This window comes from Bos taurus, chromosome 22 (assembly GCF_002263795.3).
Source record: "Bos taurus isolate L1 Dominette 01449 registration number 42190680 breed Hereford chromosome 22, ARS-UCD2.0, whole genome shotgun sequence".
In the NCBI taxonomy this organism is placed as follows: domain Eukaryota; kingdom Metazoa; phylum Chordata; class Mammalia; order Artiodactyla; family Bovidae; genus Bos; species Bos taurus.
The window spans coordinates 49,346,584-49,369,818 of NC_037349.1; the positions used below are offsets into that span (position 1 = coordinate 49,346,584).

Sequence of the window (23,235 nt, forward strand, 5' to 3'; positions counted from 1 at the left end):
CAGCGGCAGAGTTGAGTATTGTGGTTGCATGCAGCACAGACCATGTGGCCTGCAAAACCTACAGTATGGACTGTCTGGTATCTGGCCCTTATGTTTTCCAGACCTAAAGATAGATGGACAGATTTTTAATGTGCTTTATTTAGAAACTTGAGATTATCTATCAGCTATGACCACAGAAGTTTTTGTGTTGGAAGGAAATCTGTAAGTACTGTGAATTTTTAGGAAAACAAGTATTGTATGATCCCAGTGGTAGGTCATAGTCTAGTAGTACTATTTATTTTAATTCTTTATATTGGAGTGTAGCTGATAAGCAATGCTGTGATCGTTTCAGGTGGACAGCAGAGGGACTCAGCCATACGTATACATGCTTCCATTGTCCCCTAAACTCCCCTCCCGTCCAGGCTGCCACATATACATGGAGCAGAGTTCCCTGTGCTATACAGTATGACCTTGTTGGTTATCCACTGTAAATATAACTGTGTTATTAGTACTGTTCTGTGGATGAAATCAATGCTTTTGCTGTTTCTACAAGTCAAGACTGTTAAGATGACAAGGATAATTTTCCTCAATTTAAAGTGAAGGAGGTTGCTATATTTAAAATGCATAACCAACAAGGACCCACTGTATAGCACATGAAACTCTGCTCCATGTTATGTGGCAGCCTGGATGGGTGGGGAGTTTGGGGGAAAGGGGATACACGTATGTGTATGGCTGAATCCCTTCGCTGTTCACCTGAAACTGTAACAACATTGGTAATTGGCTATACCCCAATACAAAACAAAAAGTTTGAAAAAATTATAATGTGGGAATCGTGAGGAATATAGATTAATTTGGTGATGAGCTGGGAAGAAAAATAAAGCAAGTTGATCTTTTATTGGGCTTTCTCTTTGAAAAATCTTGTAAGAATCCTTAGCTACAGAGTCTAACAGCTGTTTTCAGTTTACTGATACTTCAGATGAGGGAGATGGAGAAATAAGGCCAAATATTAAGAAAGGAGAAACCATGTTTGACATTTAAGTCTCATCATCCCCCACCCACCACACCCTTGAAACTATTGTATTTCATGTTACTAGTTCAGGAGGATTAAATATTCTCAAATTTAGTGATTTTTTGTGACATAGGAGGTGCATATTGATTAAATCTTAGCAGCTTCTGACCATTTCTTGATTCCTAAAAGTTTTTCTGTTTTCTTTATAATCCAACAATATATGTTATATTTTAGAATGCTAATGAAAGATGGCATTTATGTAAACACATGATTAGCCACCTTGGGCTTCCCATCTTCTTTTAGGATGGATCCTTGCTGCTGACATCAGCTACCTGGAGCCAGCCTCTGTCTGCACTGTGGGGAATGAAATCAGTATTTGATATGAAGTATGTATCTACTTTTATAATTCAGTGTCTCTGTTTTACAATTTATCCCCTTCATCTGATTCTTTGACTCTGCATTTTGGGGCAAGAGAAGAATGCTGTAAGTTTTATTGCTGACTTCTCTCTTCCTTATCTGTGGTACATGGTTAATAAGATTTTTTTTTTCTTGGTTCCTGGGTATTCTTACCCAAGTTTATACATTCCCATCAGACAGCAGACCCTTCACTGATCCAGAATGGCACATCTTTCTATTTTATCATAGTGGCGCTCTTTGCTGCTGCTGCTGCTGCTAAGTCGCTTCAGTCGTGTCCGACTCTGTGCGACCCCATAGATGGCAGCCCACCAGGCTCCCCCGTCCCTGGGATTCTCATGGCAAGAGCACTGGAGTGGGGTGCCATTTCCTTCTCCAATGCATGAAAGTGGAAAGGGAAAGTGAAGTCGCTGGGTTGTGTCCGACTCTTAGCGACCCCATGGACTGTAGCCTACCAGGCTCTTCCATCCATGGGATTTTCCAGGCAAGAGTACTGGAGTGGGGTGCCATTGCCTTCTCCGGTGGCGCTCTTTGCTGGGGCATATTTCAGAGGCATATGTACCCTGTTAGCCATTGTTTTAACCAAGTAGTTCCCATTCATTTATTTTGAATCTTCTTAGACAAATTGATGGAGAGAATTTTCTTTTTAATCTTACAATTTTTTCCTCTTTGGGAGCTGAGAATCTTAAGGTGAGTATAGTCAGGCAAGGGGCTGAGAATCACTTTCTTTTTAGTCAGTTAAATAATTATGTCCTGAAGATCAGTTACATCAGTACTTCTGTTGTTTGTTCGTAGGCATTCCTTTACAGAAGATCATTATGTTGAGTTCAGTAAGCATTCTCAGGACCGGGTCATAGGCACGAAGGGAGACATCGCCCATGTAAGTATTTAAGAATCCACATTTTTCAGGGTGATTTGTCTGTTTATACTGAAACTTTTTGGACTGAGTCTGATTACTTAAGTCCTGTGGGCAACCAGAAATTACTCAGTGATGATTCTTTCCAGATAAAATCTAGAATTGTAATGAAGTAGTTTCAGCTATATGGGAAAAATGTAAAAAGACCGAACAATCTTACAGTTTGAGAACTGTTTCATTAGCACAAAAGATACCTTGAAACACTGTGAAGTAAAGTTCCTGTCTTGGTGGATCCATATGGGGAGACAATAAACAAAAAGAAGCAAATATATGGTATGTTAGGTGGTGAGTGCTACCAAGGGAAAGAGAGCAGGGTAAGAGATAGCAAATGCTTGGTGGTGGTGTGGGGGCCTTCTTTTTCATCTAGGAAATAAGTGTCAGTGATTGGATAATGTTTAAGCAACGTCTTGAAGGAAACATGGGCATCATGCAGATACCTTGGGGAAAGTGATCTGAGATGCAGAATGGCAAGGGAAAAGCCCATACCTGGGAGGTGGGAAGGAGAAGGAGGGGGTGATAACCGAAATTAGTGGGGGCATACCCTGTAGCCTCTTGTAGCAGTGTGTTGTTTCAGACCTTTGGCTTTTCCTGTGTATGAGATGGACACTGGAGGGTGACTAAGAAGGCATGTGATTGGATGTAAAATTCCTAAAGTGTGAGTCTAGTTTCTGTGAGAGAAGCAAGAGGAGGCTTTCCAGTTAGGAGGGTGTTGTGCCAGCTAATGTGAGAGCTGCAGTGGAGCTGGGCTTGGGTGGGCATGGGAGGCAATGAGAAGTGACACAGCTGGGCCCTGGGCTTTTGATACATGGAGTTTGTGATTCTCTTAGACATTCAAATAAGGAATATTACTAATTGGGGGTTCAGGAGAAAAGTCTGGGATAGGAGATACAAATGTGGGCGTTGTCTACGTATTGATAGCATGAACCATGATCTTGGATGAGATCATTAAGGAGGCTGGAGAAGAGAAGTGTGAGGACAGAGTCCTGGCTTGGGCCAGTATTAAGAAGTTGCAGTGTAAGGAGGAATTCGGGAAGGAGGACAAAAAGGGTGGCCAGTTAGGTAGCAGGAGGCCTCAGGAAAAAGACATGCCATTGAAGGCAAGGGAAAACTCTAGAGGAAGGATTGATGGTCTGGGTTAGAAACTGCCGATAAGTTGCATAACATGAGAATGGAGGGAATTTCTTGTTGGTCCAGTGGTTAAGACTCAAGGCTTTCACTGCCCAGAGCCTGGGTTCAGTCCCTGGTTGGGGAACTAAGATCCCATAAGCAATGTGGTATGACAAAAAAAGAAAGAATTGAGACATGATCTTTGAGTAACTATGTGGAGGTCATTGTTAACCATGTCAGGAGCTAGTTCTGTGCACTGTGGTGAAAATCTGATTACAGTGGGTTCACAGGAGAGCATGAGGAAAGAGCTAGAAAAACAGGTTTGCTGAAAAACAGGGATGTGAGGGTAGTAGCTTGCGGTGGGGTGGTGGTATGGAGTGGTGAAGGGAGGGTTTCTCCCAAGCTAAATTGGAAAGTTTTAAAATACATAGACAAGTTGAAGCAGTAGTACCGGTAACTGCCACCTAGATTAATGAGTTTAGTATTTTGCCATATTTTCTGTGTAAATGTGTGTGTTTTTCTGAATCATTGAAAGTAAGTTGCAAACACTGTGACATTTTATCTCATATCTTATAGCGTGTATATCCTAGCATTAATGACATTTTATTACATAATCACACTCATTATTAAATATAAGAAAATTTACAGTAATTCCCAAATGCCATCTAATTTTCATCCCATACTCAGTTTTCCCGATTGTTCCTGATGTGTTTGGTTTCAAATGTTTTTGTTTTTGTTTTTTGAACCAGGATCCAGCCAAGATTCACATATTGCATTTGGTTGTTGTGTCTCACTAATGTTTTAGAGCCAAGAACCATTTCTCCAGTTTTCATGACATTGACTTTTGAAGAGACCAGGCTAGTTGTCTTGTCCCATGATCTGGATTTGTTCGTTTCCTTGTGGTGTCTCCTTATTTGTTGCTCTGTTAAAAGAGGTGTTTTTTTTTTTAAAGACTGGAAATATTACAGCATGTCTGTAAGCTGATGGGAAAGAGCTGGTCTCTGTATGGGTTGCACATTGTCAACTTTGGAACTTTTAGTGTGGTAGGGCACTAAAAGAGTATATTGGGAGATTTTAAGGAGAAAAGGGTATTTCATTGATACCGTTCTCCAAAAAGTAACCTATATAAGAGTATTCTCTGAGTAATGTTGGTTAGTCCACATGGAGAGTTTCTCAGTTTCAATCTTAGAAACGTTTTCTTTTTCTTGAAAGGGGGATGGAGAAGAAGAGAGTTTTCTTACCCCTGTTGCCATTTTACTTCTCATTTTCTTACCTGTGGGAAAGAGACTTCTCAAAAAACCTGAAATGGGACTCAAAGCATATAAACTTTGCTTAGATGGGTGTGGTCTTCCTATTTTTTAGCTATTTTCAATATTAGGGCTTTTATGATTTTGATGGGCTTTTGAAAAGTGTGGGGGAGCTATTTTATGCAGCGTCTGTTTGAATTTGTCAGTGGACGGATTGGTCTGATTTTTCTCTTCCCACCCCTTCTTCTCTAAAGATTTATGATATTCAGACTGGCAACAAGCTGTTGACTCTGTTTAACCCAGATCTTGCCAACAACTACAAGAGGAACTGCGCCACCTTTAATCCTACAGACGATCTTGTCTTAAATGATGGCGTCCTGTGGGATGTCCGCTCTGCACAGGCCATCCACAAGTTCGACAAGTTCAACATGAACATCAGTGGCGTCTTCCATCCGAACGGGCTGGAGGTCATCATTAATACTGAGATTGTATCCTTTGCACCCCTGCCTGTGTTGCCATTTCTTATCTAGCTTGTAATGCAGAAATAATTTTATCTTCCTACCAATACCTGGTTGAAGTGCCCATACAGGTAAATAACCTGATTTTTCCCTTTGGTTTGAGGTATTATTGAATCTCTAGTGGATTCTTACTGATATTGGTAATTATTGATGACTTTTAACTGGCTTTTTTTTTTTTTATTGGGAAGAGTGACCAGATTACTGCCTCCCTCTTCCCCTGGTGTCAGGTTGAGTTTTCTCTCTCTCTGGAAGGATGCTAGTCAGAAGAGTCAAGTGAAGTGCTATTACCGGGAGAAAGGGAACTCCTGAGGCTATCATAGGAGATGTTCAGGCCATTCTTCAGAAATAGACATTCTGTGTGCTTTTGTTTTACCTTGATCTCATTGATTTTTAAAGTGTTAATACCTAGACGGAGGAGAAAAAGAATATTTCAGAATTTCCCTCATGAAACTAGATAAGAAGTTTTGGGAAAAATAGTTTTCCTTGACCACTCCCCTCCTAGTGGGACCTTCGAACCTTCCATCTTTTACACACAGTTCCTGCTCTCGATCAGTGTCGCGTGGTGTTCAACCACACGGGGACAGTGATGTATGGAGGTAATAAGCTTTAGTAGTACAGATGGTGAAAAAATTTGTTGATGAGAATAATGTTGATTTGTTGTGAAAGGCTACTGGCTTTGATGATAAAATCTTGTATACAAAGAAATTTTATGACTAATTAACCCATGTGTATCATTATGAACTTACAGAAAAATATTATCTGTCTTGCAATTTTTGTGCACCTTCAGCTGTAACAGTTCTTGGAATCTAGATGAGAGGTTGAGGATGTTGTTTGGATATGCAATGAAGATGCTTTGAGAGAAATTTACTATGCTCTGAAGCATAGTATGCTTCTGAAGGATGCTCTGAAGTCTTGGTTGTCCATTGATATTTTCTCATTTGTGAATAGGGGATGTTTCTGATTCTAATAGTGTTTTGCTCCCCTGTCCCACTTCCCCTCCCAACTAGCTATGTTGCAGGCAGATGATGAAGATGACCTATTGGAAGAGAGGATGAAAAGCCCTTTTGGATCATCCTTCCGAACATTTAATGCGACTGACTACAAACCTATAGGTAAGTGTGAAGTGTCAGGCATTGATGATTTTGCCTTGTATTGGTGTTCCTTATTTAAGATCCTCCATTTTCTAAGAGAATTATAATTTTTCTGCTTTTGAAAAGCAGATGAGTTATGGAAATATTTATGAACAGTCACCTTGAATTCCTTAAACAGAAAGACTGGTTTTACAAGCACAGCAGTAGTCCAATCCTAAGTGTTGTCACATTCTGTTTTCCAGCAACAATTGACGTGAAAAGGAACATTTTTGACCTGTGTACAGACACCAAAGACTGCTATCTTGCTGTCATCGAGGTAAAGGGAGCTAGAAGAAATCTCAGTGTTTTATTCTGATATTTAAGATCATCTTCAACTTATACTCCAGGCATTTTGTCTGATATAAGATGTGTTTTAAAGCTGATGCATTCATGGTGATAGACTGTGATAATCTATTTGTTTGACGGGGAGATACACAGTCTAAGAGAAGTAATAGGGAAATTCTGATACAGAGCATTGTGGACTGTCCCGTCTCCGCTTATCTTGGACTCACTGTCAGACCTTTCTCAGAGCAGTTGCTCTCTTGCTTGAGCATCCTTGGAACAGAAGTTGTTGCAGGGATGGTGGCCTCTCCTTTGCTGCCCAGCCCTTTTCTTCATGTTTTTCTTTCCTTCTCTGAGGGTCTGTCATAGCTGAGATGTGGCTGTGGGCCTTCTGAAAACTAATTTCTCTTTGTGGACCGGGTGTCCCGTTTCAGAACCAAGGCAGTATGGACGCGCTGAACATGGACACCGTGTGCAGGCTGTATGAAGTGGGCAGGCAGCGTCTGGCGGAGGACGAGGACGAGGAGGAGGACCAGGTCAGTGCCTTTCAGATTTCTTTCTGCTGAAAATTGCTTATAGATACTATGCACTTCTGCTTTTAGCTCTAGGGTTTTTTCTTTATTTATTTTTAAAGATTTTTGCTATAGGTGTGTCTGCAACCTCTTGGCATATTCTCAAGGGCTTTCATGTGTTGATCACTGAAACTCTTCAGAAGAAAGCAGATTTTTGTTATTATAAGACTTTAACCAATACCTGATGGTCCTGTGAGTTCCCTTTATAGATTAATTTGCAGGTCAGCAACCTCTGATTTTGTTTTAGAGATTTCCTGGAACTCACCATCAGAACCAGTGCCTTGTCTGGCTTCAGTATTGGCAGGCCCCCATTTCCTCAGTGTCAGTACACAACAAAAACGTCACTCTGCTGAGCTGTATCGCGGAAATGGCTTAACCTCTGTAAAGTTCTGGTTTGCATTTTCTCAGTTCTATGCCATAACCTGTTTTCAGAGTTTAAAAGGAGCTTGCAGATAGGAAATAGTGATGTTTTTGAGAAATTAAACGTGTAAAATGTGGGTAGATGGTATCATGTTGCACAGAATCGTAGCTTTTCCTTTTCTATAGGGATTTTAATTTATGGTCATGTTATGCTGGGTGCTTACCTGTGCGGACTGTCAGTTGATGCCATTTAAGAAGAGTTTCTCAAACTACTGACTTTCAGCAGCTCTTTCCTGTCTACTAGGCTCATACTACATTCTTTTTCCTGGCCTGATTCTTCAGACAAATCTGAAAAATATTTATTGCTGAGTGATATAAAGTTGAAAATGAGTGGAGTTTTACTTTCTTGTTGTAGATAATAAAATAGATAAAATGTCTTTTTTCCAGATCTTGGATTCATTTCCGATTTTTCTTCCACTGTGGTGGTGTTTGGTCTTGGTGCTCTGTATCCTCTTTAAAGGCCACACAGGTGCCCCGAGTGAGGGCAGAGGCCACCACAGGACAAGAGGACACACACTTCTTTCTGTTTGCTCTGCCCTTGCTCTCGTCCTCATCCCTCCCTCCTGGTTCTTTGGTAAATCCCACTCAATGAGCTTAGGGCTCATGGAATAGCTTTCTGTTGGCATCCTTCCCCAGCAGCTTGTACTTCAGATTTAAAATAATTTTTAAGAGTAAAATTTTTGAAAGTGGTAATTTTAAGAGTTGTTTTTTTTTTTTTTTTTTTGATGCAAGTCTGATACTACATGTGTTTTTTTCTGACAGGGCTTAGTACTGACTAAGCAAGGGTGATTTGTTGTGCCAGTTTGAGATTTAGGTGTGTGTTCCACTATTGGGCTTTATAGGTTATGAACCTCTTGAGTAAACCTTGTCACCTGGGGTCAACAAGCTCAAACAGACTTACCTTACAGTCTTCTGTGTGTGCTGTCTAGTCTCCACTGTCTCTGGTAGAATGTTCCAACTTGGCTAAGTATACGTTTTATTAGAGCTTAGAGGTAATTCATAATCTCAAGAAGCGTGTTTCTGAGCAGAGCGAGGAGAAGGAGACTTGCATGTGTTGGGGTTAGCGGTCACTGTGGGATCAGGGCAGAGCCTTCTGCAGGCCTTGCTTCTTGACCCAGAGGCACCAATGCTCCCGTCTGCGGGAGGCCCTGATAGGGGCAGTTTCCCAGCTCCGTCTGCCCCTCTCCTCACGCACAGATGAAGAGAGTCAGGATCCTTCTTGGATACCATGGAAATGTTACTTTATAAAGCACTTTACTGAAAATGACATCCTTAGTACAAAAGTTTTGTTTTTTCTTGGATAGAGTTTAGTTTTTAGAGCAGTTTTGGGTTCACAGCAAAACTGAGCAGAAGGTCCAGAGTTTTCCCATAAATACCCTGTTGCTGTGTGCATAGCCTCCTCCATTAACAGCATCCCACACCACAGTGGTACATTTGTTATAGCTGGTGAACCTACTTCCACACATCAGTATCACCCAGAGTCCATAGATTACATTAAGGTGCAATCTTGGTGAGGACATTTTGTGGTTAGAACGAAGGTGTAACGACGCTGTCCCCATTGTACTATGTACAGAGTAGTTTCACTGCTCCAAAAATCCTGTGCTCCACTGATTGATCGCTCCTTCCCCCAGCCCCTGACAACCACTGATGTTTTTACTGTCTCCATAGCTTTGCCTTTTCCAGAGTGTCTTACAGTTGAATCATACAGTATGTAGCCTTTTCAGCTTGGCTTCTTTCAGTGAATAATATGCACTTAAGTTTGTTTCATATCTTCTCATGACTTAGTACCTCATTTCATTTTAATGCTGAATAATATTCCATTGTCTGGTATCACAGCCTATCTGGCATAATTTGAGTAAAGTTTTGGCACTTCAGAATAGAGCACTTGTATAACTGCATCTCAACAGCAGCAACAAATCAGCCCTTGTGCACCACGCGCAGGTTTTATGTAGACAGCTGTTTTCAGCTGTTTTGTGTAAACACCAAGGAGTGCTGTTTCTGGATTGTATGATAAAAGTACGTTTAGTTTTATAAAAACTTCCAAACTATCTACCAAAGCGGCTGTACCATTTTACATTTCTGCCCTCAGTGAATGAGAGTTCCTGTTGCTCCATGTGCTCACCTGTATGAGGTATGGTTAGTGTTTTCCATTTTGGCCTTTTTAATAGATATGTAGTGGTCTCACTATATACTTAAAATATTAATTTAGACTTTTATTCCTTTAGTTGAATAATCAAAAAGTATGGTTTAAGTTTTTTTTGAGTGAAAAGCAATATAGTTCTTGGATTGTTTTCTTTTTCTTAATTGAAGTATAGTTGATTCATAAAGTTGTGTTAGTTTCAGGTGGACAGTAAAGTGATTCAGTGATGTTTAGTGGTATATGTATTATATTTTATGTTTATATAGTGGTATATGTATCGTTTATATAATTTATTATATAGTATATAATTATATATTAGAGTATATATACTGTATATACAGGTTGCTTCTATGTCTTGGCTATAGTGCTGCTATGAGTGAACACTGGGGCACATGTATTTTTTAATTAGAATTTTCATCTTTTCAGGATATATGCCCAGGAGTGGGATAGGTAGATCATATGGTAACTCAGTTATTCGTTTTTAAAGGAACTTCCATGCTGTTTTCCTAGTGGCTGCACCAGTTTACGCTCCTACCAGCGGTGTTGACGGTTTCCTTTTCTCCACACCCTCCTCACTTAGCATTTATTATTTGTAGACTTCTTGATGATGGCTGTGTGAGGTGATATCTCATTGTAGTTTTGGTTTGCATTTCTCTAATAATTAGTGATGTTAAGCATCTTTTTATGTGCCTTTTGGCCATCTGTATGCCTTTGAAGAAATGTCTATTACGGTGTTCTGCTCACCTTGGGTTGTTTTTTTGATACTGAGCTGTATGAGCTGTTTTGTATATTTTGGAAACAGGTCACATTGCTTGCAAATATTTCCTCCGGGTCTGTAAGTTGCCTTTTTGTTTATGGTGCGTTTTGCTGTGCAAATATTACATCCCATATAATGCCTTGCTTTGTCTCTGATAACTCTAAGCTTTCTTGCCTGCCTGCCTTCCCTCCTCCCCTGCTCCTTTCCTTTCTTTGTTTTCACATGGCATGTGGAATCCTAGGTTCCCAACCAGGGGGTCGAGCTCACAGCAGTGAAAGCAGAGAGTCCTAACCACTGGACTGCCAGGGAATTCCTTTTTGTGGTTTTCACTGAGTATTTCATAGGATTCCCCTCTCTTCTTTATTAGCATGTTAGTTATACTTTCTTTTTTTTTTTTTCCATTTTCTTTAGTGGTTACCCTAGAGGTTGTAAGATTATATTTACAGGTAATCCAAGTCTACTTTCAAATAACACCGTAGCTCTTCATGAATAGTACAAGTAACTTAGGATAACAAAACACACAGTCCTAATTCTTTCCTCCTGTCCCTTGTTTCATTGCTGTCATTCATTTCACTTACATAGAAGCATGCATAATTGAATACATTGTTGGTATTACTATTTTGAACAAATTACTGTTAATTTGAATGAAGATCAATTACGAAAATTGTTTATTCTACCTTCACTTATTCCTTCTCCAGTGCTCTTCCTCCAGAGTTTTTAACCTAATCGTCCTTCTCTCGGAAAACTTTGTTTTAACATTTATTGCAAAACAAGTTTACTGGCAACAATTTCTCAGTTTTTGTTTATCTGAAAAAGTAACTCCTCTTCACTTATGAAGCACACCTTCATTGGTTACGAAGTTATAGGTTGGTGGTTTTGGTCTCTAAACATGTTTAATATTCTTTTCCACTCTACTCTTGCTTTCATGATTTTTGAGGAGATGTGGGATGTAACTTTTTGTTCCTTTATAGGTAAGGTGTTTTTTGTCTCTGGCTTATTTCAGGATATTTTCTTTGATTTTCTGTAATTTAAAAATGATGTGACTAGGTGTGGGGTTTGGGGGCATTTAGTCTCTTCAGAGCTTCCTGGATCTTTGGTTTGGTTTCTGGCCACCATTAATTTGGGGGCATTTTCAGTCATTATTTCAAGCATTTCTTCTGTTCCTTTTTTTCTTCTAGAATTCTCATTACCTGTTCAGTTCAGTTCAGTCGCTCAGTCGTGTCCGACTCTGCGACCCCATGAACCACAATATGCCAGGCCTCCCTGTCCATCACCAACTCCCAGAGTTCACTCAGACTCATGTCCATTGAGTCAGTGATGCCATCCAGCCATCTCATCCTCTGTCATCCCCTTCTCCTCCTGCCCTCAATCTTTCCCAGCATCAAAGTCTTTTCAAATGAGTCAGCTCTCCGCATCAGGTGGCCAAAGTATTGGAGTTTCAGCTTCAACATCAGTCCTTCCAATGAACACCCAGGACTGATGTTTAGGATGGACTGGTTGGATCTCCTTGCAGTCCAAGGGACTCTCAAGAGTCTTCTCCAACACCACAGTTCAAAAGCATCGATTCTTCGGTGCTCAGCTTTATTCACAGTCCAACTCTCACATCCATACATGACCACTGGAAAAACCATAGCCTTGATGAGACGGACCTTTGTTGGCAAAGTAATGTCTCTGCTTTTGAATATGCTATCTAGGTTGGTCGTAACTTTCCTTCTAAGGAGCAAGAGTCTTTTAATTTCATGGCTGCAATCACCATCCGCAGTGATTTTGGAGCCCAGAAAAATAAAGACACCGTTTCCCCATCATGCCTTTTCTGGTTATCCCACAGTTGTTACTGGATATTCTGTTCAGCGTTTTTCACTTTGTTCTCTTTCCTTTTGAGTTTTGGTGGTGTCTATCGAGATATCCTGATGCTCCGAGATTCTTTCCTTAACAGTGTCCATCCACTAATAAAGTCCATCACAGGCATTCTTCACTTCTGTCACGGTGTTCTTGATTGCTGGCATTTCTTTTTGGTTCTTTCTTAGAATTGCCATTCTCTGCTTCTGTTGTGCATCTCTTGTTGCATGCTGTCTACTTCATCTATTAGCAAACCCTTAGTTTCTTAACCATAGATGTTTTAAATTCCTGGTCTATTAATCCCTCCCATATCTGAAGCTGTTTCTGATGCTTATTGTCTGTTTAAACTTTTTTTTTTCTTTTAGTATGTCTTAATAATTTTTCTTGACAGTTGGACATGATGTGCTGGATAAAAAAAAACTGTTGTTGGCTTTTAGTAATGTGGTGGTAATATGTGGAGGAAGGAAAGCAGTTTATGGTCTTATAACTAGTCTTTTAATGAGTCTCTACCTCAGTACGGTGAACTTTACACATCTGTTTCTTCCGCTTTGTTTCAGTAGTACAGATGGCTGGAATGGGCTGGAATTGGGTATTTCCCTTTCCCCAATAGATCAGGGTCTGGTTAGATAGTTTCTCCTGAGGGCAGCCCTCCTTAGGAAGAACAGAATTCTGATGCATTTCATGTTATTTTTCCCCTTCCCCCTGCCAGAGGCACAAGGGAATTTTTCTCTAACATTCACCCTGAGAACCAGGTCAAGCTTCTGGAGGTAAAACCCATATACTGTCTTTCATTGCTCAGACCTGTCTTCAGCCACTGGTCATTTTTAGTTCAGGTTTTCCTACCTTCGCACTGGTTCCTATGGATGTTTGTGTTTCTGGGTCTGTGCTGTGGCAAGTTGCAATTCTCTGCATTTGCATGTTGGTCCCTCCGATTTTAGGGGCAATGGTTTGCCCTGTCAGCCCACTTCTTTGTCAAATGTGAGACTTACTGATTTTTTTAATTTGTTCAACTTTTTACTTGTTAAGGTGGAGTGACCACTTCAGGCTTCTGGCTCTTAAATGGTGAATTTATTTTAAAGGACGATTAGGCTCCAGAGTTTAAACCACTTCACCAGATGTAGCCAGGAAATCCCTATAATAGAAAGGTTTCTGGTAATGCTTTCTGGGCTTCATGCCTGTCCTTGGTGTCATGGATGAGAGGGTCCCACAGTGTTTAAACCTCAGTTATGAGATCTGGGTGAAAGGGAGAGGTCTTCACATGGATACTTGAGACCTTGGGTTTATTTGTGACATGGATCTTCGTGTTTTCTTGACTGCAGCAGGATTTAACTTGGACGTGTTGCTAGTATTTCTTGGTACCAGAGCTTGCAAGTGGTATTAGATGCTCCACATGTTGTGTGGTTGCTTTGAGTCAGGGTTTTAATAGTGACTGGTCTTTTATTCTTGTGGCCTTTTGCTTCTTAGACACCACCTTCCCTGGTGCATGTTCTTTTCCACTTCAGCTGTCATGGGTCAGGATGTAGCTTATTCTTGAGTAGGTACAGAAGGTGGTGGTGTCAAGCTGTAGTTGGTGTATTAGTACACCTGTTGGTACAGGTGGCTGCAGACTAACGTTCTTGTTCATTCATCACTACCCCATCACTGTAGATCACTACAGATGGCAGTTTTGTCTCAAGCTTCCTGAATTTTACATGTTGAACTGTAAATGTGCAGCAAAAACTGGGTTTATCTGAAGTTACTTATCAATACCATTATCCCTGCTCTTCCACGTCCTTGCAGTTTACAAAGCAGTGGGCAACAGTCTTCTTTAGGAGCTTTCGGGTGGGTGATTCCTGGTGTCTGTGTTTGAGGAGACAGTCAAGAAAAGAGAAGCTAGGTATTGCGGATGCTGGGGGGCTGTTACTGGGACTGGCCTCACTCTTCTGGCAGAGGTGGAGTGACAGATGAGAAGCGAATCTTAGGTGGCAGGGTGTGGAAGCCAGAGATCACCACAGAGGAACACTTAAGGTGTTCAGATTTCTTCTCATCACCTCTTCATGTATCAGGTTGATTTTTTTTTTTTTTTAACTCATTTTCCTTTGTTTCATCTGATTTTAAAACTGGAGACTTCATTTTCATGTTTTCATTTGCTATTCAAAATTTTGTCCTAGTCCAGATATCTACTCTTAGGTCTTCTCAGATGTTCCAGGTATGACTTACATGGCTCAGGGGTGCAGGCACCTGTGACTGGCACCTTTGAATTTGCCTTTTCACTTTAGCAAAATAAACTTAGAAGCCTGAATGGTCAGCTGCCACGTGCTGAGATGGGCCAGCATAAGGTGCCTATACAAATGGTTTTTATTGATTGAAAAAGCTTTATTGATGTAATTTACATATCATAAAAATGGTTGTCTTTTGCCTTTATGTTTAAATAAGCTTGGAGATTAACAAAGGATGAACTCTACCACTGTGTTGCTGAATTAAAACATGTAAATATTTGATTCCTGAGGCTGCTAGTTTGCCAGTCTTCAGGCATTTGATGAAAGCAGATAAGCTACTCACTTACTAAAACTCGTATTATCCAATTTTGGTATGTGTGGTTTTTTTTTTTTTTTTTTTTTTTTTTAATCGATTCTGTCAACTTTGATGTTGGCTTTCAGGAAAATTATAAAACCAAGCATTAGAATTGGTCATTTGTTCCTAGATTTTGAAAAGCCAATACATTTCAACAAATTATAGTTAATCTTAAATTTCTTTAACAAAACAAGGGAATACTGCTTTCTTTTCTCCACTCTGTTCTGGAATCTGGGCACACTGTGAGCTGCGCCTCCTGCGTGCTCCCCACTGCCTAGAAGCGGGTGGGGAGAGTCTTTACTGATTACACATGGGCTGTAAGCTTGGTCGGGGTTCCTGAAAAGCTCCCCCCGCCCACCCTAAGAAATTTCAAATGTAGGTGAATTAGATTCTGCTGGTGAGGAGAGAAAAACACAAGCGTTTTATGATCCTGAAGTGAATCTATAGCTTTTAAAGATTGTTAACACCAAGAACAAGTGTCAGAAGTAGAAGCAGGAGTTTAAATCTTGCAAATATGACATGTTGCCATTTCAGGACAGTAGGCTTAGGTTTTAACTGTATTTTTAAAAAAGCAATCCTAGTTTTTACATAAACGGTTTTAAAAGTAGGACCAGAGATTTGGTTTTTTAAGAGATTGGTTATATTTTTGAAGGCAGTATAGGCTAAAAGCTATTTCTCTTGAAAATAGACATCTATTTAAGAAGAATGTTGAATGGTGTAGAAACAAATGCTGCACTAATTCAAAACCCATACTAAGTCCTAGAGAGCAAGACAGCTTGAGAGGAGGCGGGCAGGTAGGTGTTGGTACCTGTGGAGGGATACCGTGGAGACACTGTGGGTTCACGTCCATACTCCTGCCTTAAAGCCAGTGGTGCAATATCACAGTTAAGTGAGGTTTTTTGGTTTCCCAATACATAGAAATGTTATGTTTACACTGTACTATGTCTATTAATAGTGTGCACTGTGTCTAAAAAAACAGTGTACATAGCTTATTTTATTGGCAAAAAATGCTAACCATGATCTGAGCCTTCAGTGAGTCGTAGTTGTAACATCAGAGATCACTGATGACAGATCTCTATAACCAATATAATAAAAATGAAAAAGTTTGAAATTCTGAGAATTACAAAATGTGGCACGAGACATGAAGTGAGCAAATGCTGTTAGAAAAAAATAGTGGTGATAGATTTGCTTGACACAGGGTTGCTTCAAACCAGCAATTTGTTTTAAAACACGAAGAAACCACAGCATAATTGCAGGAAAACAAGGTATGCCTGTATTCACCTTTTTGGTTGTGTCATTAGGGGTTTTGGGTAGGATCCGTTACTACAGAAAAGCGTGACCGAGAACCAGAGGTCAACTTAGATCCATTTTGTCAAGTGGTTCTTCCTTATGGTTACGCCGCAATTCCTGGGCACCTTTCCCAAATCCTCCTGTGGAAGCCTCATTTGTAAAGATTGGTTCTGTCAGCCTGGACGCTGGGTGGAGTTTAGGCATGTTTACTTTGAGGAACTTTCACACTTCTCTGAAATACGCATTCTGATGGCCATACATGAGTAGGAAGCACTAGTGTCATTAAATCATGTTATGTAACAAGAGATTAAGATGTATTTAGGGAAGTTGGCATTAAATGGTTGTTTAGTAATCACTGCTTCTGTTGTAATTCTGCAGCCTGGGCAGCATTATGGAGCGCTCCTGGGTTTTTTACTCTGGGAAGGGATAAGACCACAGAGATTTAGAGAGACTGGAGGTAGACAGGAGCGGGGAGAATGCAGTAGGTGAGTGCAACGAGAGAAGTGCTGGGCACCCCTGTGTGAGGGCAATGGTAGTTCACTGGGTGTTAAGCTGTGCAGGGGGGAGTGACAGCTGTTTGAGATTTCATCTGGTTACTGGAAGAGGTATGGAAAAGGGGCTAGATTTAGAAGGTGCTTTGAGTTCAGTTTTAGAAGTAAGTTTCTGTGGTACAGATGGGTAGAGCTATCTAATGAGAGTTTCAGGATTTGACTTAAAGTTGTAGGAACCTTTATGCCTCGGAGATCTGGTCAGGATGAGGTCAAGATTGGCAGCCCAGTGCAGAGGCCAGGATTGGTCAGGGTCAGTCACTGTAGAGAAGCCCCGTGGTTGGCCGTTCAGGCTTTTGTGTTCCTTTAGGAAGATTCTAGTTACTATAATAGGAGCAACAGGCTTACCGACCACTTAGTATACGCCAGGCGCTTTCCAAGGAGGTTACATACATATATTGCTCCCCCCGCCCCCAACAACACCGTGTGGCTAAGTTGATCGCCCACAGTCAACACAGTGCCAGTAGTTTGGATTCTTCGGGGCAGCCTGGCTCCAGGGCACATACCATCTCCTGTGGAATGCAGTGGGCAGAAGCCGGACTGTCAAGTGTTAGAGGAATAGAAGGCTGAAAGAGCGGGTGAGTGAGTAAGTTGAGGACCTAGAGGCCAGGAGGGCGGGTTCAGGTTACCTTTTTCAAAAGTCTAGGTGGAAGGAGTTTGAAGCCTGTGTGGATTGAGAAGTTTAGCCTTGGGGAAGCCGAATCTCTTCAGAGATGAGAAGCTAGTGCAGACAGACGTGAGGGTGGTTGTGAGTGGAGTGGGCATGAGAAAGGTGCGGTGTGGTAATAAGGACCTGGGCTGGACTGAGGTCAGGAACAGGAAGGAAGGCTGGCTTCTTCCTCACATGAGGCTTGAGTCAGGAAACACCCATGCTTGGCTGGAGAGGGCACCTGAGGGATTGCACACCAGTTGATCTGCTCCCTGAACAGGAGAGGGGAGCGGGTTGGTTTATCTGCAGGGGTTTGGGGCTTTTGGGTAACCACGAAATTGACTTAAGATGGAACCCAGAAGGGAAGAGCTTTGAAATTCTTTCTGTAGAATTTATTAGTTTAAAACAGCCTGGCCCTGAATTCATGTTTCTAAGCCCTGAAAGAGAGGTTTTAGGGAATTAAAACAATACTCTTTGATCTGAATGTGGCTGGAGTTGAGTCAGGATTCTGGCAAGTTGCTTCTTTCATTAAGTAATAATTTTTGGATCACTTTTTGGCCACTCAATTAGTGGAAGCTTTGTTCTGTACATACGAAGGTGAGGGCCTCATTTTACAAAACAGGTACTGAAACCTGCAAGAATGCTCTTAAAATTGCTTCCTCAGCTCTCTTTTGGGTTCAACCACAGGATTAGATTTTACCACAGCATTTTGAATAGACCTTGTGAGCTTCTGTTTCATGCTCCAGATTTCAGATTTAAAATTTAGAAAGTGAGCTGATGGTCATTGGGTAGCTGTTCACATGTAGGTGATGTGTGGCGAGGCTGTTCAGCAAGGGTTGCAGGTCGTCCTGGGTTCTGTTCACACACACACACACACAAACTCTGGTATGGAACGTACTTGTACAGGCATCAGGAATACTGGACTGGGTATTTAAAGTTTTCCCATGTAGCTGCCAGAAATTGTTGAAAAGTCTCAATCAGTGGCCAAACAGCAAATCAAAAAGTCTCTCAATGGTGGGTCCAGTTTTTCAGGGTTCGTAGAGCAGAGCCGCTGTGCTGATGCGAGCCTGGTTCACACGACAGCTCATGAGCAGCAGTGGCTGGATGAGTTGTGTGCTTGGGTTTTAAGTGATTGGCATGAAGCAGCACTTTCAACCATGTTTTAAAAATACTTTTTCTGCTGTGTATGGCTTGTTCTGTCGTGCCTTTCATTAGGCTCCGGTTCAGTGAATCTTGTATTTTATTACTGCAGGAATTAGCATCCTGTAGCTGCGGGCAGTGCTCACAGTTGATGTTTGAGCAGCAGGATTAGTGATTGAATGTTGGGAACAGCTGCCATCCCTCGGAAAGCAGAGGTGTCTGTGTCCTCTTGGTTGAAGGGAAACGGTTTGGATTTTGGTGCAAAACTGAAATGCGGCAGATGCCAAAGTATATCATTTCCAAAGCCCAGGGTACCTAGGGCTGAGCATTTCATTAGTTTTCTGCTATCTTCTTACCTTTGGGAAGATCTCTTAAGAACGAAGTATGGACTGTTTCTCTTGCATACTGGGGGTTAGTATGTGGCTTGTAACAGAAAATACGGTGTCTAAGTGTTATATACATGGTAAAAGTCTATTTTGTTGAATATTCAGATCATGGGATGCTTGTGATAGCGGTGTCAGAGGTTTACCCACGGTTTATCTGTGATTATGAAAGATCGAGGACAAAGATTGAAAGGGCTTAGGAGCCAGTGACGCAACTGTATTTGTCTTGTTTTATTAAGCATTGCTTTTTAGATTCCAGGTAGAAGCTTTTATTCCAGTGCCTCAGCTGATTTCATTTGATTTGGTTGATGCAAGAGAGAGAGAAGAGCCTCTTTGGGTTTATTATTAGTTAGAAACATAGACTATTGACGGCAGAGACCTCTGTGGAGTGTGTTATCCATTTCCTTGGAGAAGGGCTGCGTGACGAGTACTGCCTTTGTGGGTGGCCATCCTTGCCTGAGGGAGCGCTTGGGGCCTTGGGGGACACGTGTGCGCCTGTCTCAGCCGTCACTGACGGGTCTCGCTGGCCCGTGAGGCCTGTGCTGAAACCTGGATCACCGCGATCGCTACTGCTTGTTCCCACCGCTGTCCTTTGGGAAGCAGGGGAGAGACTCCCTGTGTGGCCGAGGTGGACTGGGTCTTGGTGTCTTGGCTAACAGACCTCATGCTTTCTTACCAGGAAGAGGAAGAGCAGGAGGAAGAAGACGACGACGAAGACGACGACGACACTGATGATCTGGACGAGCTGGACACTGACCAGCTGCTGGAGGCAGAGCTCGAGGAGGACGACAACAACGAGAACGCGGGGGAGGATGGGGACAATGACTTCTCGCCCTCTGACGAGGAGCTGGCGAACCTCCTGGAGGAGGGGGAGGACGCGGAGGACGAAGACTCAGATGCAGACGAGGAAGTGGAACTGATCCTGGGGGACAGTAAGTCTGGGGCTCACTGTGAGCCTGGGTACCCAGGGGAAGGGCCCTTCCCTGTGCCCACGCAGCCCCGAGGGCAGCCGCACTGGGGTTCTATGCCCGGAACGAGTCGCCGCCCAGGCCCTTGAGGAAAAGTCCTTTCATGGCTCTGTTCCGCTGTGTTCCTGTCGTGACGTCTGGCACCAGTGGTCTCTTATCTCTTTAAAACAAGGGTTGACACTTTGTGTAAAGTCTGGACAGTACATCATTTAGGTTTTGTGGGCCGTTCTCCACTCCTCTCTGCTGTTGCAGTGAGAGAGCAGCCAGAGACAAGGCGTAAATTAATGCTGTGGTTCTGTTCTATAAGTAGCTGATGGGCTTGGTTTGGCCCATGAGCTGGGGTTTGTTGACCTGTTTCAGAGGATAAGCCTTAGCCCGGAAGGCCGAAAGTGCGGTGGCCGAAAGTGGCCAGTAAGCACCTAGGCCATGAGGATGCCCAGTCCCTCGTTCCACGTCCACACCGCAAGTGCTCGTTACAGTGGTGTGCAGCACAGGTACAGAACATCTGCGTCCTCACAGACGACCGTGCTGGTCTAAACCCAACATGTGCAGGCCTCGTCACAGTAGGCGTTTGGTCCTTATAGTCATTGGTGTTTGGTGCTGGGGGAGATAGGGAATGTGTATAAGGTGTGAGGGGTGTGTGTGTGTGAGTGACTCTCCTATTCCAGTGACCTGAATCTGTTTTCTTTGGGATCTTACACATCTAGCTCTTAGGATTGAAGGCAGTTGACTGAAAGGAGACTGTCTTTCTTACATTAAGTCCTCTTGGCCAAGCTGTACTTTGAGGACGCTTTATGGGGCTGGGAGGGTGTACCTTGTATCTATCTGCCCATCTGCTGTTTGCCAACTTCCATTTCTTCATACTTGGAGGTTGAGGTGATTCGGTGAAGGAAGACTTCTCTTCCCTAGCGATGGTCAGAGTGCTAGATAAGAGGGACTAAGGAGCAAGAGAAAAATGACAATATTGATGGGAATAAAAAGGAAAGTTTTACTGATTTGTTTGCCTTCAGTTAAAATTAGGTAGGTCAGGGGAACAGCTGGTACCCCTGACTGACCTAAGAGTATCACTAATGTTTTTCCATTTTCAGTTAATATAACATTTTCATTTGGTCTGTAAAATTCCTGCTGCTTTTAGCGTTTTACTGTTCATTCTAGGAAACTTCTTCTTTCAAGTCCAAGAGGTAATCTGGAAAACCCTGAGTCAATCAGAGAATGTTACTTTAACTTGGTGGGAGTATTTATAACGTGAAAATGCCATTACACATGACAAGCTGGGCTCTAGAATTGTGGTGACATCGAGACGGCTTGTGCAAAGTGTGCGCTCTACTCTTCCTGTTCTGGAGGATGAGAAAAGGCTAAGGAAGGTAGAGAAAGGAGTCCTGTCACCTGACCACGAGGGGGGAGATCGGTGCCTGACCCCTGAGGGTTGTCAGACCTTCTACCTGAGAGTCACTTGCTTAAAGAAGGTTGTGTTCTCTTCATCCAGCTACACTTAGTCCTTACATGTGACATATTATTGACCAGAGACATATAAATACATTTTTAGAGAGGGATACAATTAACATCACCATCCGTAGTTGCTAGATCTTAAAACTAATCAAGGGATAGGACTTCCCTGGTGCTCCAGAGTAGGGCCCTGCACTCCCAATGAGGGGTGTGAGTTCAGTCCCAGGTCAGGAAGCTAAGACCCCACATACCTTGTGGCCAAAAAACCAAACTATAAACAGAAACAATATTGTAATAAATTCAATAAAGACTTTTAAAATGCTCCACACTTAAAAAAAAAAAAACTGATTAAGGGTTCATTATAAAACTTAGGATTATCATCATTCACATTTTGCTCCATTAGGTTCCCCGCCCCCCCAGCTTATTATAAATGTACATTTATTACTGTTAAAATGTATACATAGTTTCTCAAATAGCTTCTATGATTGTTCAGGTGACATATATACTAGTGTCTCAGATGATAGTTCTTCAGAATATAGTTTTGATTCAGACAGCATGGATATTAGACCAAGACCAAAAACCTTAGTGATTTGACTCTGATAGAGAAAGTGAAAATGACACTCATGGTGATGGAGAAGATTTATAGGTGTGCTTCCCTGGTGAAATAACAGAAATAATTTTTGGACAGCCAAACTAAAAATCGCCAGCTACAGGCGTCAAGTTTCTGCAGAAATTTCCTGGCCAGTAAGGACTTAAGATTCTTAATAGCTCTGCAGCTGATGTTAAGATAGCTTCAGGCAGGTGGGTCTGGCATTGTGGGTTCACAGACCACACACCGGGGGCTCTTCCAAGGTCTGCCATGGGCCCAGGACACAGTGCTGTCCTTGGGTACCCCCTTCCCTGCTGACATCTCCTCCTGGAGCAAGGAAGCTGCGGAGGAGTAGTTTGTGGTTTAGCCGTGTCCGATAGTAGTCTGGTCTCTGTTCTGTCTTCCCCACTCCTTACCAATGAAGTCAGGCCATCTTGTGCTCTGTCAGACCCAGGAACACTGGTTTTTTCAGCCATTACTTTTGCTTACCTTCAGGATTTCATTTTATCACAGCCACACTTTTCTCCATTTTACTTTGTCCAGTTCAGAGACTGTAGCAAGTGAAGGTTTGGGGACATGCCCTTCTCCCTCAGCTGTCCCCCCAGAGGAGGCTCTAAGGTGCCTGGCAAAGGGCCAGTGAGGGGTTCTTTGGAATCAGTGGCTGTCCCTCTTCTCGTGGGAACCCCAGGGCCTGTGGGCATTTGCAGGGCTCCAGCTCAGGACCTGTTGGCCTGCTTCCCTGAAAACCTTGTTAAAATTGTCCCACAGCTTCCTGAGCTGTGAGCAGTCAAACTGGGCACGAAGACCTTTTTTTTTTTTTACCTTCACTCAGTAAACATTAGAGCTAGGTACTGGCACACGGTGTATCTGTGTAATTTTGAGGATTCTTTGTTACTTTCACCTCTTCCTCGAGCCTTCCAGAGGGATTCAGTGGTCTGTTCACTGCCTGGTAGGCAGATGGTCAAGCAGAGGGCCAGAGACACAGTGCTGCCCGTCAGGTGTCACACGTACTCCCTGCTGGTCTAGCTTCTAGGCACCCTTCTCTGATACTGCTGCTTACTCTGGCCTGTATCTTTTTACAAATACGTTCCCTGCAGATTCTATTTAGAAATTCCTATGAATCCTAGGTTGCCTACCTGTGTCTTGATGAAGTCTTCTGAGAACAGAGTGGCTGAGGAGTTGAATGTCATCCTTGACTGGGAGCAGCCTGCCTTTTTTAGGGGTCCTGGGGGCTTGGCAGCCTCTGCCCAGGGACTCCAGAGGCCAAAGGACCCCTTGGGCTCAGTCACTCACCCCACTTTCAGGCCCACCCCTTTGCAGCCACTTGAAGCACCAGGGG

General features: G+C 42.4%; 1 protein-coding gene across 6 annotated transcripts in view; it reads left to right on the forward strand.

The window, feature by feature from the left end:
- DCAF1 (DDB1 and CUL4 associated factor 1) overlaps window positions 1–23,235 on the forward strand; it is a 93,747-nt gene that overhangs the window by 69,235 nt on the left and 1,277 nt on the right. For 5 of the 6 annotated variants that reach the window (XM_059880160.1, XM_059880161.1, XM_010817839.4 and 2 more), the window contains 8 exons: window positions 1,292–1,374; window positions 2,198–2,282; window positions 4,927–5,160; window positions 5,693–5,786; window positions 6,198–6,302; window positions 6,524–6,597; window positions 7,037–7,138; window positions 19,573–19,825. In XM_059880160.1, coding sequence (XP_059736143.1) covers window positions 1,292–1,374; window positions 2,198–2,282; window positions 4,927–5,160; window positions 5,693–5,786; window positions 6,198–6,302; window positions 6,524–6,597; window positions 7,037–7,138; window positions 19,573–19,825 — 1,030 coding nt within the window. Of the gene's footprint in view, window positions 1–1,291; window positions 1,375–2,197; window positions 2,283–4,926; window positions 5,161–5,692; window positions 5,787–6,197; window positions 6,303–6,523; window positions 6,598–7,036; window positions 7,139–19,572; window positions 19,826–23,235 lie in introns of those variants that run through there. The other variant, XM_059880162.1, reaches the window with a different exon arrangement.